We start from the raw sequence: 17,204 nt of genomic DNA, 5'->3' as shown, positions 1-17,204 counted from the left end.
GATTACGAGGTTGTTATGCAACGATTTCAAAATATGAAAACTCATCAAGGACAATTATGATTGTAATGAATTAACAATATAGACAATAAGATTTTTGATGTTTTGATGTCTTGTAAGTTCGAAGTTTTTATTATTTATATTTTGTGAGAGGCCCCCAAACACATGAAATCTTGGCTTTGGCACTGCACTCCTCTATGCTTTTTCCTTCCAATTTCCACAACATAAAAAATAAAATAAAATATCAATCCTTATCCCCAAAGAATGGCTTCATCCTTCCTCCTTTCTCCTTACTCTGCAACCAACCACCGCACCATCATCCATAACCATCCAAACCCACCACCAACCATACCAACCCATACCGTCAGAGGACCCGCAGTACATGATCGAGCCCGAGACGTTGACGATGAGTGCTGCCACCGCGCCCTCTTTCTTCAGCAACGTCTGCTCTCTCTTCCACACTTTGATTGTCTCGTCCACTGACCTAATGTATACCAACCCATCAACGCTGGCAACGACGGAGTTGTCGTCATGGGCGTGGATGGACGAAATAACATCGGAGTGCTTAGTCCACAGGGTTTTCTATCTTTTGTTTTGAATTATTATTTAAAAAGCTAGTGATTTAAGGTCTGTCCATTTGATTTGGAGTAAATATGTTTCAATTTAGGTTTAGAATGAGGGCATTTTGGGTTTGAATGTGGGGATTGAAAGCTGGAATTTGGGGATGATTTGATTTGAGAGAATTGTTGGAAAGCCTTGGTTAGTTTTAGGGGGGAGAGAGAGAGAGAGAGATGGAGAGGCATAAAGAAGAAAGATTTTTATTTATTATTTATTCTATTTTTATATATTTTTTTAATTAAACAAGTATTTTTATTTTTATTTTATTTTATTTAAACAAAAAAAAAGTGGGCCCTTTATGTGACACATCATCTCTTGTGATAAAAAGACTAAAATAACTATGTCACATCATCAAACTGACAGAATTATTAAATGAGATAAAGGTGGGAGCAAAGTGAAATACAAAATTACGGTCAATAAGGTTAAGTGAGCCACTTTAACTTTGAGAATCAAAGTGAGATATGACCAAAGTTTCAAGGGTCACTACAATAAATAAGCCTATAAAATATGGGTCACCTTGGTTGGTGATGTGGACATAAAGATGTTGGATATAGCTACCAAGTGCCAACCCGCAGCTGCCTTTTGCTGTGACAAATAATAAACAAGAAGCGAACAGTTTCTTACTTCGTCCTGTTAATCTGTGACATTGGGTTGTATGTATTATTGTATTGCTTGGTTTACATCAACTCTCCTATAATTTCAACGATAATGACCACCACTGACCTTGGATTTGTAACCAAATGAGGAGATATCAAAAGGTGAATCCCACAGTATTCACAAATGTATGAAGGGACGCAGGATTTCAAAATGGGATGGGCTAAATTTACTTTACGTACAAAGGTACTAAGTAGATAGAAAACTCAACAATACCATGTAATTTCATTGATAACACCAAAAAAAAAAAAATACACCTATTTAATAGGGAGCTTTAGTTTTAAAACACAATATAGTTTACTAATTTGGAAGATAGTAATACAATTTCATCTAATTAGCATAAGGCAAAAGACCAAATTGTGGTACCTAATTTTACAAAAATATCATTAAAACATATCAAAATTACACACAATGCCACTCCTTCTAAGGCAAGCATACTATGCCACATGTCCATATCTAGCCAATCATATCTCGCCGCCGGCCACCACCGCCGGACTTCTGCCGCCAGCCACTACCGCCGGACTCCCGCCGCCGGCCACCGCCGGACTCCCGCCGCCGGCCACCTGCCACCACCACCGTTGGCCGCCACCGCCCGTCGCCGACCGCCACCGTCGAACTCCCGCCGTCGGCCACCTGCCACCACCACCGTTGGCCGCCACCGCCCGTCGCTGACCACCACCGTCGGACTCCCGCCGCCGGCCACCTGCCACCACCACCGTTGGCCGCCATCGCCTGCCACCTGCCACCACCACCGTTGGCCGCCATCGCCTGCCACCGTCTGTAGATGACCAACTTCGTTGCCCTTTATTCACCTTTAAAAAAAAGATTGTGTCATTGAATGGACTCGAACCTTGACCCTCAAAGGTGGAAGACTCACTCACAAACCACTACACCAAACTTGATTTTGTAATATTTATTCAATTATACAATATTTATATAAACAATCAATGTTTTATTAAATAAAAATAAAAATAAAAAGCATTTCAACACTTATTCACACAAAAACTGCAAATAAAAACAGAAACTGCAACAAAAATATAATGTAGATATCAATTATGTTAAAAAAAACAAAAACAAAAACAAAAACAGCTACAAAAACAATTGTAATTAAATGAAAACTGCAATGCAGTTTTCGGTTTTCAAAAGTCCAATTTTGAGTTCTCTTGCTCTTAGGTAGTTCTACTCTTCTCTTGCCCACCTAATTCCTCATCTAGGTAGCTTCTACTCTTTAAATTGGTGAGGTTGAAGACCAAGGAAAGAGCACAAATCCAATTGTAATTAAATGAAAACTGCAATGCAGTTTCCAAAAGTCCAATTTTGAGTTCTCTTGCTCTTGAGTAGTTCTACTCTTCTCTTGCCTACCCAATTCCTCATCTGGGTAGCCTCTACTCTTCAAATTGGTGAGATTGAAGGCCAAGAAAAGAGCAAAAATCCAATTGTAATTACAAAAACTGCAATGCAGTTTCCAAAACTGCAATGCAGTTTGTGCAAAACTATAATGCAGAACTTGTATAAAATTTTACTGAACTAAAGCTTAAATGGTATTGCAAAATATCATATGACAATGATGTCATAAACAACAAGCATCTCTATCCTAAGAACCGCAATATGATCTCAAGTTTCCAGGTCGAAATTGAAAATATAGCTAGAAACAAAACAAAATTGAAATATGCATTGCTGCAAACTAAATAATTTAGATAGCAAACTCCACAAGTACAAAGAGAAGGGAATCAAATCGACACTAGCTTAACAACTCAATAACCAACAACCTATGGATTACGAGGCAAAACCTCCAATGTATCTCTACCAAGGAAAGAGCAAAAAATCCAATTGTAATTAAATGAAAACTGCAAAGCAGTTTCCAAAAGTCCAATTTTGAGTTATCTTGCTCTTGGGTAGTTCTACTCTTTTCTTGCCCACCCAATTCCTCATCTGGGTAACCTCTACTCTTCAAATTGGTGAGGTTGAAGGCCAAGGACGAGCAAAAATCCAATTGTAATTAAATGAAAACTACAATGCAGTTTCCGAAAGTCCAATTTTGAGTTCCCTTGCTCTTGGGTAGTTCTACTCTTCTCTTGCCCACTCAATTCCTCATTTGGGTAACCTCTACTCTTCAAATTGGTGAGGTTGAAGGCCAAGGAAAGAACAAAAATTAATTTGTAATTAAATGAAAACTGAAATACAGTTTCCAAAACTGCAATGCAGTTTGTGTAAAACTACAATGCAGAACCTGTACAATGTAGTTTTGCAATACCATTTCCAAATCAAAAAGTTCAAACCCATGCACCAAAAAGCTAAACCAAAAAGTTTTGCAATACCATTGACAATAGATATCAACGACTAAAATAGTAAGGATGCAAGGTGGAGATTTAAACAATAGATCAAAACATTGATGTGAAGTCTGATATGAAATTAATATCACAAGAACTGAGCAACTAACAAAAGAAACATTACACGAAAAACTGGAAAATCGACTCCCTACAAACAGCTTCATTTCAGTACTACCTGATTGATGCTACAGATATCAACAATCATCTTTCTCCAAGACTGCAGCGTAAAAGCCTTGAAAATTCAAACGTGCAAAATCTAACATGAAGGTTACATACAAAATTAATAAGCAATTCATAGAAACAAATGACCAATTGAGAAGCCACTTTCACTTAAAAGAAATGACAGCAAATTGGAAGAGGAAGTGATAGTTCATATATAACTGTACCCGAAGATACACTTTAAGAGCCCTACTTATCAGAGCAATGACTAGCCATTACTGGCTAAAGAAAAGGATAATCTCATTAAAAGGTGTGAGGTGAACATGTGGAAGGGATAGAAAACACCAACCATAAACAAGACTGAAATTCTATAGAAATAAAAAATTATACAAAAGTAACATCACTAGTTAAATGTGCATCCATATCAGTTCAATATTTCTTAAAATAACAAATTTCATAAGCTTCACAAAGAGAGAGAAAAACACAAGTCATAAGATTATCAGGGCTTGACATTGATGTGAAGTCTGATATGAAAATAATATCACAAGATCTGAGCAATTAACAAAAAAAACATTACACGAAAACTGGAGATTGGAACCTTGGATGTTCTAATCTTTGTTATTCGAAGGGATGAGCCGCAAGTCAATCAATCTTGAACTCGGCAAGATAGCAATCACAATGTCTTTCATCTTGAGCTAGAAGACCTTGGAGTCGTCGGTGAATGTCAAAGGGATGAGCCACGGGTCAAGCAATTTGAGAATTCCATCGCAGATCGACCTCTCGATCTTGGATCGATGATCGCAGATCATGGCGATGTGGTCATCATTGCTGCACAGAGAGAGAGAGAGAGAGAGAGAGAGAGAGAGAGCAATGAATTTAGGTCAGGCTTTTAAATAAAAAGGGTATAATTGTCCCTTCAGTGATTAATGTAAGGTAGGCCAACGAATTTGGGTCTCCACTTTGGCCAAATCCAAAACAAAATTCAATTCCTTGGTATTAAAACCAAAACAGAAATACTGTTTGTCTCAAATACTAATTAGTAAAGATAATTATGTCTAATACCTAATTTTTCTTATTTAATAAGCAAGAACAATAAAATCAATTACAAATCTTATTTGATAATTCATAAACTAAAACTGATAAGCCCCAATTGCAAATCCCTAATTTTTAATTCATAAGTTTCAATTGCAAATCCTAATTGATACTTCATAAACTCCAAAAAATTCCTCAAATTAAAACATCAACAAATTAAGAGAAGCTTAACTCACGAATATATGAACTTGGTTCACTTGAATTGAGTCTTGAAGGTGAGTGCACCAGCAACAAGAGCGTTCTTTTTTATTTCTCTATGTGCAAGTGCAGGGTGCTTCCTTTTTTTTTTTTCTTCCTGTTGTATATGAGTTCTTTTTTTTTTTCTCTACATGTTGTGTTGTGTGTGAATTCTTTTTTTTTTCTTATCTTTTTATTGACTACGTTAATTAAATTAAATGAGGAGAATTAATGACCACGTTTTTTTTTTTCTACGTGTTGTGTTGTGTGTGAGTTCTTTGTTCTTTTTTTTTTTGTTCAATGAGGAGAATTAAATAAGGCTAGGTTATTTAAATTGGGTGAGTTATGATTTTTTTTTTTGGGCGGAAAAAAAAAGCCACCTAGGGTATAGCCCAAGTTAGCCAAACTTAGGGTCCGTCCCTGAAGGGCGTCTATGAATAATATTATACAACCTAATGTGCTAACAGCACAGGGGCGAAGCCACACTGGGATCAGTGGGGTCCCGAGCCCCCACTCAATCCTTTACTCAGCTGGTGGTGATTTCAGGTGTACAGATCACTTTATTTTCATTTTCAACATTTAAGTCTTTGTCCTTTTACTTTTATTTATTTTTATATTACTCCATTTACTTAAGTTTACAATGTAAATAAGGAAGTACCCCCTATTTAGATTCAAAATCAAATTCCTACCAAATCAAAATATGAAAAATTGATTTTAGTGCAAAATACGATTTATGTTAAAAATGATGGCTCATTAAGTCAATGTATACTTCATACTAAAATCCCATAAAATCAAGTTTTCTTATTTGATGTGTAAGAAATAAAAGCCGCCAAAACTTATCTTGAGAAAATGATTATTTCAAAAAATCATTTTTCATACTTAGTCAATATTTTTTACATAAAATAACATTTTTTCATATATGATATGAATTCATAAAGGGACCTAAGTTTTTTTTAGTTTGTGAAATTTTGATATATATATATATATATATATACTTTTTTTCGTATGTATTGTGAGTTCGAATTTTTTATTCTTTATAATTTGGAAGAGGCCCTCACACATATGAAATCCTGGCTTTGCCATTGTAACAACATATATTATTAGGTATTACAAATCACATATTATAAGCTCGATATACATTATTGACTTGTTCTTTTATAGTTTAAATTTTTTGGTGCAGGGTAGGGGAAATCTATATGTTCGTCTCTTTATTTCTATTGGTATGCGTCTCTGCATGTAGATGAGCATGCACGTACGGAAAGGTGTAAGCTTAATATACATTATTGGCTCATTCTTTGACAGTTTAAATATTTAAGACTAATAATTATCTAACACATATGTCGTTGAATCTAAAACCAAATAACAATTACGTAAAAAAATCACAACACATAAATTACTATGTTATGCAATATAATGCAAGCCTTAAACATTCTCTCAATGTGGAATTTACTCACATCAGACAACATTATCAAGGGCGGGAAAATTAAAATCAATTGTGAAATTCATTCACCGAAAAGAACATGATTGATTTGTCAATTGTATCATTACAATTCAAAATCCATGTCACTCAAAAGTTACACACCGGAAGTCCATGTTACCCCACACCCGGACCCAGTTCCTGACATCCAGTCTCATTTTTCCCTCTATAATTAACTACTATCATTTTCTCGTAGTCAAACGTACTGAGGACGACGACCCAAACATTAAAAGGCGCAAAGCAAACACAGTGAGTGAGCCCACACTTGGATAAGCTTATATTTATTTGGATGAAATGAATCATGAACAAAAACAAAGTCGCATAATTAATCAAAATCCAACCTTAATTAATTCATCTTTGTGTTTTGGATTCGTTAAACAAAATCTCTTAAACGTGATTTGCCTTAATTAATCCCATAAATAAACAACTCTCCCTTCCCTTACTTCTAATACCCGCCATTTCACACTCTCAGATTCTCTCTGTTTCTTCTTATCTGCGATATGTAAGTGAAAATGCCGGAGCACAGATCGGGTTTCGGAGTCCGAGACGCAAGCCCCGACTCGGTCATCTTCACCCTCGAGTCAAACTTCAGTCTCTTCTCTTCAGCCTCCGCCAGCGTTGACCGCTGCTCTTTCGCCTCCGACGCCTTTGACCACGACTCCGAGATCTCTCCGGTACCGGCCGAATCGGCCTTTCAAGTTTCCGATTTGCATGCTTAATTGCTTTCTTCTGTAAAATTGATGTTGATGATGATGATGAATGCACATGGATTGATGATGTATGATTTGAGTGATGCAGAACTCGGCTGCACATGAGCACCACGTTGAAGAAAGCTCGAGCGGTACAGATCGCGATCCAGATCCGAGCAGGCGCCTAACTTTCCACACCAGCAGCATCAAACACTCTCGTCTCTCCACAAAAGCAGAAAAGGCCAAAGGTACAGCTCAGAAACCATACGACGTCGCTTTCCTCTCCGCTTTTGCTCAGTTTTTCAATTTTCAAACTCTCACTTGCTCACTGTTTTTGGCTTCGAGCTTATGCAGTTCAAAAGGAAGACACTGACTCGGATTTAGTTCTCGATTCGGCTAGGAGCTCTTTCTCTCTGGCCATCAAAGGTAAAAACCATTTTAGTCCAATCTATTTCGAACCAGATTGAGCTCTCAGCTTCACCCTTTTGGGTTTTTTCGTATTTCTATAGAATGCCAGGACCGGCGCTCCAGATCTGAAGCTTTCTCGAAGAAGCTAGACAGGCCGAGACCAGCTTCTTTGGATTTGAACAATGCCTCTGTCTCCTCGCCGAGACTGGGCAACATAAAGAAGAGTTCCATGGCGTCTCGGAAATCGGGGAATTTCCCGAGTCCCGGTACACCGAGTTACCGGAACACGAGTCTCGGAGTTCAGAAGGGTTGGAGCTCCGAGCGAGTTCCGGCGCCTACCAACGTGGGTCGGAAGAATACGACGGCTTCAATGTTGCCGTTTAATAACGGGAGGACATTGCCGTCGAAATGGGAAGATGCCGAGAGGTGGATTTTCAGTCCGGTTCAGGGTGATGGTGTGGTGAGGCCGTCGTGTCAGCAGACCCAGAGGAGGCCAAAATCGAAGAGTGGTCCACTTGGGCCTCCTGGGGTTGCGTATTACTCATTGTACTCGCCAGCAATGCCCATGTTTGATGGGACCAATGTGAGCAATTTCATGGCTGCTTCTCCGTTTTCAGCTGGTGTTATATCAGCTGATGGATTGGCATTCCACTCCGGTGCCCAAAATGGAGCTTTTACAACCCGGGCTGAACCTTGCATTGCCCGTTCGGTTAGTGTGCATGGTTGCTCTGAGGTGCTGGACCAGCAGTCTTCACTGCCTGGCTCTCAAGGTTAGTGTTATATTTGTTTCCACTCGACATTACTTTCTTAATTGAGCCAAGTAAATCACAATGGATTCTCGTAGTCATAGTAACTGGATTCGTTACATGAATGTATAATTAGCATAGCTGATTTAATTACCATGTTAGAAATATGTTAAGGATGTGTATATACTTCCTGAACAATGGACTTAGGTCTTTGGTGTAACAATTGCTAGAACTATTGTACTCATTTCTGGATGGTCTTTGGTCTGTTTACATGTACACCAGATGAAAAGTTTGATGGACCTGATGGGGTCAAGGATGCAGCTACCAATGTATCTCGTGCAGTTTCAAGAAGGGACATGGCAACGCAGATGAGCCCAGATGATAGCACTCACTCATCTCCCGCAGGAGGGCCTTCTTACTCTGCCTCCAGTTCCTCGGGCCTGCCTATTGTGGAAGTACAGAGTGCCCCTTCTTTGAAGTTGGAAGTCAGGGATGTGCAGGTAGATGACCGTGTCACTGTGACAAGGTGGTCCAAGAAACATAAATCCCGAGTACCTGGGAAGGGCTCTGATATTATTGATAATTGGAAAAAGAAAGATGCAGACGCTCGGTCTGCTGCTTGGGATCTTTCTGACTCATCGAAGAACATTTCAAAGTATGTTTGCCACGCAATTTTACCATTGTGCATTATTTATTTCTGAGAAGATGAAAGAAAAATACATTGAGAGTGTCAAAAACTTTGTATGGAAAATTGGATTGATTTGAACTCTGAAGAAAATGCCATAACCAAAGAGTAAATTCCTATCTTTTCCATACACTAAAAGTACGTTGCGATCTCAATAAATATTGATTGGTTGGCCTTTTGTTTGGTCAAATTTCCTGCCTAATTGTCACTAGTCGAAAATATAGAGATTTATGATCAATATCATTAAATGATGTGATATTTTAAAATGTGGACTGATACATATCTATACTAATATTGAAATGTCAACCTGTTGTCTTTCTTCAGAGTTAAAAGAGAGGAAGCCAAAATCACTGCTTGGGAGAACCTGCAGAAGGCGAAAGCTGAGGCAGCAATACGGAAACTAGAGGTTTCTCTCTCTCTCTCTCTCTAGACTTCCATTCTTGTATATATGTTCCGCAAATATTGACTCTTACTTTAATCTGTTTCAGATGAAGCTGGAAAAGAAGAGATCATCATCCATGGATAAAATCATGAACAAGTTGAGATCGGCTCAGAAGAAGGCTCAAGACATGAGAAGCTCCGTGTTAACCGACCAAGCACAAGTTGCAGGGACCTCACATAGAACTGTATCAATTCGTATAACTCGTCAGATGGGTTCTTTGAGTGGTTGTTTTACATGCCATGCTTTCTGACTCCTCATCTAGCCACCTGTTGCTCCACTGGGCTATACAACAAGGTAATTTGTCTCTTGAAAGTTGATTTTTTAAATTATGAAGTTTTAACATAATGTGACCATAGAAGTAAGAAAGTTTTCGAAAATTGTGGAATTTCTGGTCTGTACCATGTATAATATAACTGTTGGGATCAATGAAACTAGCTGCTGATGCAGCTTAACTGGAAATGACAGCCTCTGATATTGGGTGGGAAGGCATCTGCCTAATGAACTATATATATGAAACCTTTTGTGATTCTGACAGCCATTTGCATATCTTTCCAGGTGAAGTAAACGAACAACGGAGGATCCAGAACATAAATGAATGGTGTATAGCAGTTAGCAGCTACTATTTCCACGCTAAATCAGTGTCAACGCAGTTTTCCAGTGGCATGAAGCACCAAAACCTCAGGTTCAGTCTTTTAGATAACTAGGACCCTAGTAAGCAATTCTTGCGGATTCAGCGATTAATAATGCTTCTGTGTGTATGTAAATCAAAGACTTCAGATTATATACTACGTTAATTTTTTTTTCACACCCCATGAAAGCTTGTGCACAAATGGAAATACAATCATCTACTTGAGCTTCACGTACAATTCTGTTATAAATCTTTTCATATCAATCGACTTTAGAATTTTCTTGAGGAATAATATTATTAGGGTTTGCAAGTGATGGAAGGGATCCCAATCGTGTAAGATTGACATAATCTTGAGGAGCATGAGCCACCAATCCCGGAAGTATTAAACCAACAACCCTAAGGGCTCTCATAAACCATGCTTCCTTGTACTCCGAACCCCTTCTCAAAGGTAGTATGAAACTCCTAATCAGCTCCCACACTGCATTCAGGCTCTTTGGTATGACCCACAACGGATTAAAGTAGTTCTTGTTGGGTTCCTCCTCCAAAACCTAGCTCGAACCAAAATGTTTAATTAGCATTGTTAGTCATATAAGTAGTGTAAAGATGTATATAATGTTTTGGATTAATATCACAAAACGTCCTTAAGGTTTACGAAACTATCATATTGCATCCTTAATGATTTTTTTATGTCATTCATGGTTCTCAAGGTCAGTATGTGCGATCACAAATGGTTCATACCGTTAGGTTCCGTCAAAAACTCCGTTAGTTTGCTGACATATGTATATATCATAAAACATACTTGAGGTTTACGCACCTATTACAAATGGTTCATGTAAAATTTTTTATTTTTTTAATTTAAATTATTTAAAAATATATATTATATTTTAAATACACGTGACATTATTTTTTTGAAGACGTGGGCTCCACATATATACAAAATCAACAAACTAATGAAGTTTTTTTTATAAATAATTTAAAATTCATAAAATTTAAAAATGAAAAAATCATTTATTGAAGGATTTTAACCTTGAGAACCATTTATGAACCCTAAACCCTTGGTTTTTTCATTTTTAAGTTTTATGAATTTTAAATTATTTTTTAAGAACTCCATTAATTTGTTGATGTGGTATATATGTGGAGCTTACAACTCCAATAATATAGTGTCATGTATACTTAAAATACAATATATATTTTTAAATAATTTAAAAAAAGAAAACCCAAATTTTATGAATTTAAAATTAAAAAATTTCGCAGGGACCATTTGTGATAGGTGCGTGAACCTCAGGGCTACATCAGCAAACTAATAGAGTTTTTGACGAAACCTAATGGCAAAGACCATTTGTGATCACACATAATAACCTTGAGGACCACGAATGACACAAAAAAACATTAAGGATGCAATCTGATAGTTTCGTTAACCTTATGGATATTTTGTGATATTAAGCCTAATGTTTTTCTCACAAACTTCTTGCATAAAACATATATATACATAAACACTCGTTATATGCCAAATAAGAGAGAGAGAGAGAGAGAGAGAGAGAGAGAGAGAGAGAGTAACCTTTCCTTTATAGCAGCTGTTGAAATAGAGGCTGGGTCCAAAGTGCTTAAAGAAGAGAGTTTTATCATCATAAGGTATCCTAGCCACCAAGTCATTGGAGTAAACATACCTCATATACCTCACACCATACTTTTGTAGCTTCTCCTTCATATACCCCCCAAATTTCGCATCCCCCACCCTAGGCTGTCCAAAAGTGTACACCCCCTCCAACCTCTCCATCAACAACTCATATTCTCTCTCATAGCCATGCATTGCCAGCACAGCAACAAACATCACAGCCAATGCCCCGCCCAAGCTGTGGCCTGTCAATATAAACTTGGCACTCTTGTTCTCCTGCAACAAATCTATCAGCTTTTTCCTGATTGTGTAGTAAGCAAACCGATGAGGTTGGTCAACGTTGACTTGCTCTGTTTTGAGCTCCAGGGGCCAGGTGTAGTTTGGTTGCATGCCGAGAGCTTTCATGAAGCCGCTGTGTGCCTTGCCGACTCCAGAGAACTCGCACCATGAGATGTCGAAATCTGTGCTCCATTCATCGGCATCGAATGGTTCGGTGCCTCTAAATGCCACAACGATCAAGTTGGGGTCAGACGTTGTGTCTTGGAACAAGAAAGCTTGTGTTGAATCTCGTCCCAGGTAATCTGCATAACATTTTGAAAGCTTATATATATTTTTTCTTGCTCAGGAAAAAAAATAATAAAACAACCATATAAATTGTGTAAAGAAAATGCAAGGTTTTGCTGCTTACTTACCATTCCAACAGTTGTAAAACCGCAAGAATTTCATCTGCGCACTCCAAAGAATTAATTAATCGCTTAAAAAACAATTTCATCGTCATCAAAAGGAACAAAGAACAATTTTTGTCAATCCTTTTAGGAATAAGAGAAAGAGCACTGAATTAATTCGGTGAATTTAGCATTATTGTAAGGAAAAACCAGTGAAGACATACCTTCCAGTGATCATTGACAACTGTTTTAAGGAGGTCTTCATTCTCGTACGCCCATTTAACAGCCATCATGGACAGTGCCCCTTTGTATCTTGTATCCTCAGGTTTGATGTTGTCGTCCAATTCAATTCGCCAATCAACATTTCCCACCACCGATAATTCGGATGTAAATGAATCTGGCTTCACCACCTTTCCTGCACTCCCGCCCGTTTTACTCATTTAATTATAAATTAAACAGCAGAATTAGCAACAAAATCACATAATTAATTCCCTCCATCTGGTTGCCATAATTAAGTTAATGTTTTAATTCTTGAGCTATATGGTCATTCACCATTTTGGCTGTATGTACTGACCAGTAAAAATCTCTCAATTCCGCTAAGCTTTTTTTTGTGTGTGTGGCCATATGATACTGAAGGAGGGAGATTCGAACACATAACCTAAGAATAACTACACTTAACCATTTTAATCATCTTTTGAATCAATTGAAGGAAGTTTAGTCCACAATGTAAACTCCCATCAAATCAAGTAAAACAATTACAAACGGAAAGGTTTTAATGATGTCCGTTTTTCTTTTTTCAGAAAAACAATTACAAACCTCCCGCATGCATGCACAAACTGTCATTAAGCTGGAGAATTAAGGATAATATTATTATAAGAAAATTAATTAGAGCTGAATTACCTTTTAGCCGGTTTATGAAGAACATGAGCAATCCACCGTTGGCTGATATAAGATTCAGCCACTTGTCGAACACGTCCCCAGTCCGAGCCAAGGGGTCTCTGAAGAAAAGCAAGCTCCATTGCAGCACAACAGAGATGAAGATTACCCACCTGCGCCTAAACTCTGTGACCTTGTTGTGCACGTCCTCTTCCGAGCACTCGATCTCGATGAATCTTCTTTTTCCCACATCAGATGAACATAGGAGGAAAAGGAGCTCAAGGAAACTTGCTTCTTCAGGCTTCAGAAAAAAGTAGCTTTGACAGACAGGTTCCTTGGGATCCTCCATATAGTAATATGGCTTGGAAGCAAAGGAGAGATGGTGAGCTGCTAGCTGCGTTATGTCGATGTCTCAACTACAAACAATACAAAATGTAGGAAATTATATATTTATGTCTGCCAACCATTGGAACAAATAAAAATAAAAAATAAAAATTATGCAGGTGAGAGGATGCTAAGTTGCTTTAATAGGTGGCATATTGGAAATTTGGAGTAATTAACAAGCTTTTTGTATATATATAAAATAAAAAAACTAACAGTTATTGTCGTTGCGGTTTCATGGTATAAAGCTTAGCTGGGCTGATTTGTAACTGATAGACCTTAGATTAATTGATGACTAAGAAATTACATTTATATCTTACCGTAATTTGGCTCATACAACGGAAGAAAAAAAGATTTCTTATCTTTATCATTCTGCATGGATCACTTTTTATCGCCGGATTATAGTTAAGTATCAAACGTTTGCAAGATGGAAGGTTTGTCCACGTCATCAGATTGTAGTTAAGTATCAGATTCAAATTAAAAACACCTTAATTTTTTACATAATTAATTAGGAGAATAGCAGACAATGGCAGACCTAGAAATTTTGTTACGGTTAGGCTAACAATTTTCTTGGCTTTGGGGACTCCAAGTAAAAAAAAAATTAATAAAAACATAACATCTTTTAAAATATTTAAAAACTAAAAATCATCGTATTTTTTTATAAATAAAACAAGCCCTTTCTCATTTTCTCTCCCCTTTCTGACCTTGAGAAGCAGAGAACCTCACCCTCATATTTTGAGCGGAACCTCAAGCAGATAAGCAACCTTTCTTTCAAATAGCATAAGAAAAAATCCCAAAAATTTAACAACCAAACCCTAAATCTTAAAAACCTAACAATAACAATTAAAATTTAACAACTAGAACCTAAATGTTGAGAGAGAGAGAGAGAGAGAGAGAGAGAGAGAGAGAGAGAGAGAGAGAGACCGAGAGAGTTGAGAGAGATGGAGGGTCGGGAGAGGTAAAGTTGAGAGAGTCGGTGAGAGGAGTGGTGAGCGTAAGAGAAAGATAGAGGGGGACGAACAATGATTCACACAAAGAGAGAAAGAGAACGAAGCAGAAGATAAAATAAGCCGAATATAAAGAAGAAGAAAAAAAAGAGAAATGCAGCACATGAGAAAAGAAGTAGAAGAGAAAAAGATGAAGAAGAGATGGAGAGAAGGCAAAAGACGTAGAAGTAGCAAAATTTGATTGGTTTATTAGATTAAAAGATAAAAAGCAACCCAAGAGAATATGTGGCAAAGAAGGGTAGACTAATATTGTGGGACTAAGGACAACTTTGTAGAACTTTGCACCAAAGTCTAGCAACTTTAAATCTTGCCCTGGGCTGGAGTCCATTCCAGCCTGTAGCCCTTCTAAGGCCATCTCCAACTCAAATGAGACTAAATCTAAATTTTCATCTTTTTAAATATAACTATTCATGTATTACCGGGACTCACACAGTTTTTTCCTCCAACCACATGCGTACTCAAAATTTGAATCTGCAACTTTGTTAAATTGTTTTAAAATAATTAACCCTTATTTTTTTTTTTGTCATTAATTTTCCTTATGTGAATTTTATTTATAACATCATATTTATTTTTCTAAACATTCTAATCTAAAAAAATTCAAATTTCAAAAACAAAATTTTAATTCATAAAGATAAAAGGAAACCACACAAATTATGAACAAATAAGTGGACATATGAGATTTGGGTTAGATTAATTAATATTAATATTTTGACCGTTGGATTTCATTTTGGATTGTTTGATTTTGTTTTAAAGTTAGATTTAGTCAGGGAAAAAAAAAAACCATGGCTGTTTGATGAGAGGTGGCGGCTAAGTATAGATTAGAAAAAATTGAACGCAAGCAAATTCTTGCCGTTGGATTTCAAACGCCAGAACATCACCTCTGTCAAAAACAAAACATGTGGCTTGGAATTGCACAAGTGGCGGGACCCGCTTCAAGTTTGAAAAATAACGCAAAGGTCCAGCATTATCTCTCTTCACGTGGGCTGCTTTTAACTCTTTCCGTGGGCTCCACTCTTTTGACTCGAGGCAAAACATCATGCGGAATATAGCCCAACTTATTGGCTCGATTGGCATTTAGCCCCTTGCAATACATGGGTCAGTTTTGCTTGTGAAACACGACACGATAATAATTATTAGACCTTAATTCATGTCTAAGTTTTGAAAATATTAAGCAAACTCAACTTAGCTTAGCTGGACAATTGGATTAATTAATAAGATAGTCCACGGCTAAACACGTTGATCACGTCCTTTGTAGGTACCATTAAATGTCTATTTTATGAAAGATTGTTGCTCACAAAATAAAATATTACTCTTGTAAGTCAACCTAATAAAATTGAACCAACGTTCCGAATTTAGGGAAATTTGACTTTGAACTAGAGTGTTCTAGAGAGATATTTTTCATTTTTAAATTATGGATTTCTAGGGTCCAATTTGGGGCAAGATCTTTTTTCATCTTTTTCTTTTATTTTTCCATGAATTTTGTTTTTGAAGACTGCCTAGAATCCCATGAAATAAAAACAGAAGGCTGTGGTCTTTCATTTCCGAAAAAACATATTGGGCCTTTATTGGGTCTGCCCAACCCAAAAATAGATTCTAAATGCACCCAATAATCTAATTAGTACATTCAGCATGGTATCGTAAAATAATTCTATAGTGAGGATCTTATATATAGTTTTTAGATGAAATTTTATCTCTTAATTATTGAATCAAATTGATTAGCATGATCTAACAATTAAGAGATAAAACTTTACCTAAGGACCCTCATCACTATAGCATGACTGATTGCTAAATCATTCTAATTTGAAATTGCGCCCACAAACATTTACATGTGAAACTCTTTTGACCCTTCTTTGACCTTCCAATTGATGTCGGTTTAGCAAATGCCAATAATAAATGAGGGGGTGGAGTGAAGTGAGGTGGGGGGACTATCCATGCTTCTAGAAGCAGAATTGGGACAAAATTTGATAGAAAAGTTGCTCAAATTCGATGTGGTATTTTGTGTTGGAAAATACATCCCACCCATAAAAAATGAGAGACGGGAGAATATTGGGCCAAGGGATTTTGGCTTCTGTCACCCTCCGTCAGTGTCCTAGATGGCCTCCTACAAAATCTTAATCCGACCAACCAACATGTCTTAATCCCATTTTTCGTCTTCTAGCCATTAGCCTTTACTCATTTGGTTGGCCTTACCCTATCTTATTATTCTACCCTCTTCACCTCTTCACTCTTCACTCCATTAATTTATCTAAGCTCACCCCCAACAGACGACTTAATAATAACAATTAAGAACCCAATCCACCCCTTCACATCACATCAAACCCAAAAACAACAATCAATCTTGAGCCGGAAACTTTTCAGTCACGTACCAGGATGAGTGGCATGTATTGTTTTGTTCAATGGCGAAGGATCACAATCCGACTATGAATGAAATTGAAACTAGATTCACGTTTTTGCTTGTAAGGGGTTATAGATAGAAGCAAGAGTCGTCATTATTGTTTGGTTGTGTGAAGTAAGCGTGAAGAGATGCAAAGAACTTGTGCGTTTGGAAGGGTATGTGC

General features: G+C 37.2%; 2 protein-coding genes across 6 annotated transcripts; one reads left to right on the top strand and one right to left on the bottom strand.

The window, feature by feature from the left end:
• Window positions 6,708–10,365, top strand: LOC18790547. Its single transcript, XM_007222783.2, has 8 exons — window positions 6,708–7,178; window positions 7,303–7,441; window positions 7,548–7,619; window positions 7,703–8,371; window positions 8,630–9,002; window positions 9,357–9,438; window positions 9,521–9,768; window positions 10,030–10,365. The coding sequence occupies exons 1-7, from the start codon at window positions 7,017–7,019 to the stop codon at window positions 9,722–9,724; spliced, it is 1,701 nt and encodes a 566-aa protein (XP_007222845.2). The 5' UTR covers window positions 6,708–7,016; the 3' UTR covers window positions 9,725–9,768; window positions 10,030–10,365.
• On the bottom strand, window positions 10,231–14,890 carry LOC18790825. Of its 5 annotated transcripts, none has more exons than XM_020570589.1 (6): window positions 14,564–14,890; window positions 13,283–13,674; window positions 12,607–12,797; window positions 12,410–12,443; window positions 11,661–12,298; window positions 10,231–10,650 (listed from the first exon to the last, which is right to left on the bottom strand). In XM_020570589.1, the coding sequence occupies exons 2-6, from the start codon at window positions 13,605–13,607 to the stop codon at window positions 10,363–10,365; spliced, it is 1,476 nt and encodes a 491-aa protein (XP_020426178.1). In that variant the 5' UTR covers window positions 13,608–13,674; window positions 14,564–14,890; the 3' UTR covers window positions 10,231–10,362. The 5 variants fall into 5 exon arrangements, with proteins under 5 accessions (XP_020426178.1, XP_020426174.1, XP_020426189.1 ...); XM_020570585.1 differs by lacking the exon at window positions 14,564–14,890 and adding an exon at window positions 13,960–14,501; XM_020570600.1 differs by lacking the exon at window positions 14,564–14,890 and adding an exon at window positions 14,344–14,501.

Source organism: Prunus persica, chromosome G1 (assembly GCF_000346465.2).
Source record: "Prunus persica cultivar Lovell chromosome G1, Prunus_persica_NCBIv2, whole genome shotgun sequence".
Taxonomy (NCBI): Eukaryota; Viridiplantae; Streptophyta; class Magnoliopsida; order Rosales; family Rosaceae; genus Prunus; species Prunus persica.
This window is presented reverse-complemented; position numbering and strand designations above follow the sequence as displayed.

Bases quoted from the DNA above. Each gene is read 5' to 3' on its own strand.
- LOC18790547 (XM_007222783.2), top strand. From the start codon at position 7,017: ATGCCGGAGCACAGATCGGGTTTCGGAGTCCGAGACGCAAGCCCCGAC. The intron at 9,003-9,356 runs GTATGTTTGCCA...GTCTTTCTTCAG, and splicing joins TCATCGAAGAACATTTCAAA to AGTTAAAAGAGAGGAAGCCA. The intron at 9,439-9,520 runs GTTTCTCTCTCT...AATCTGTTTCAG, and splicing joins CAGCAATACGGAAACTAGAG to ATGAAGCTGGAAAAGAAGAG.
- LOC18790825 (XM_020570589.1), bottom strand. From the start codon at position 13,607: ATGGAGGATCCCAAGGAACCTGTCTGTCAAAGCTACTTTTTTCTGAAG. The intron at 12,798-13,282 runs GTAATTCAGCTC...GCGGGAGTGCAG, and splicing joins CTTCATAAACCGGCTAAAAG to GAAAGGTGGTGAAGCCAGAT. The intron at 10,651-11,660 runs GTTACTCTCTCT...GGTTCGAGCTAG, and splicing joins ACAGCTGCTATAAAGGAAAG to GTTTTGGAGGAGGAACCCAA.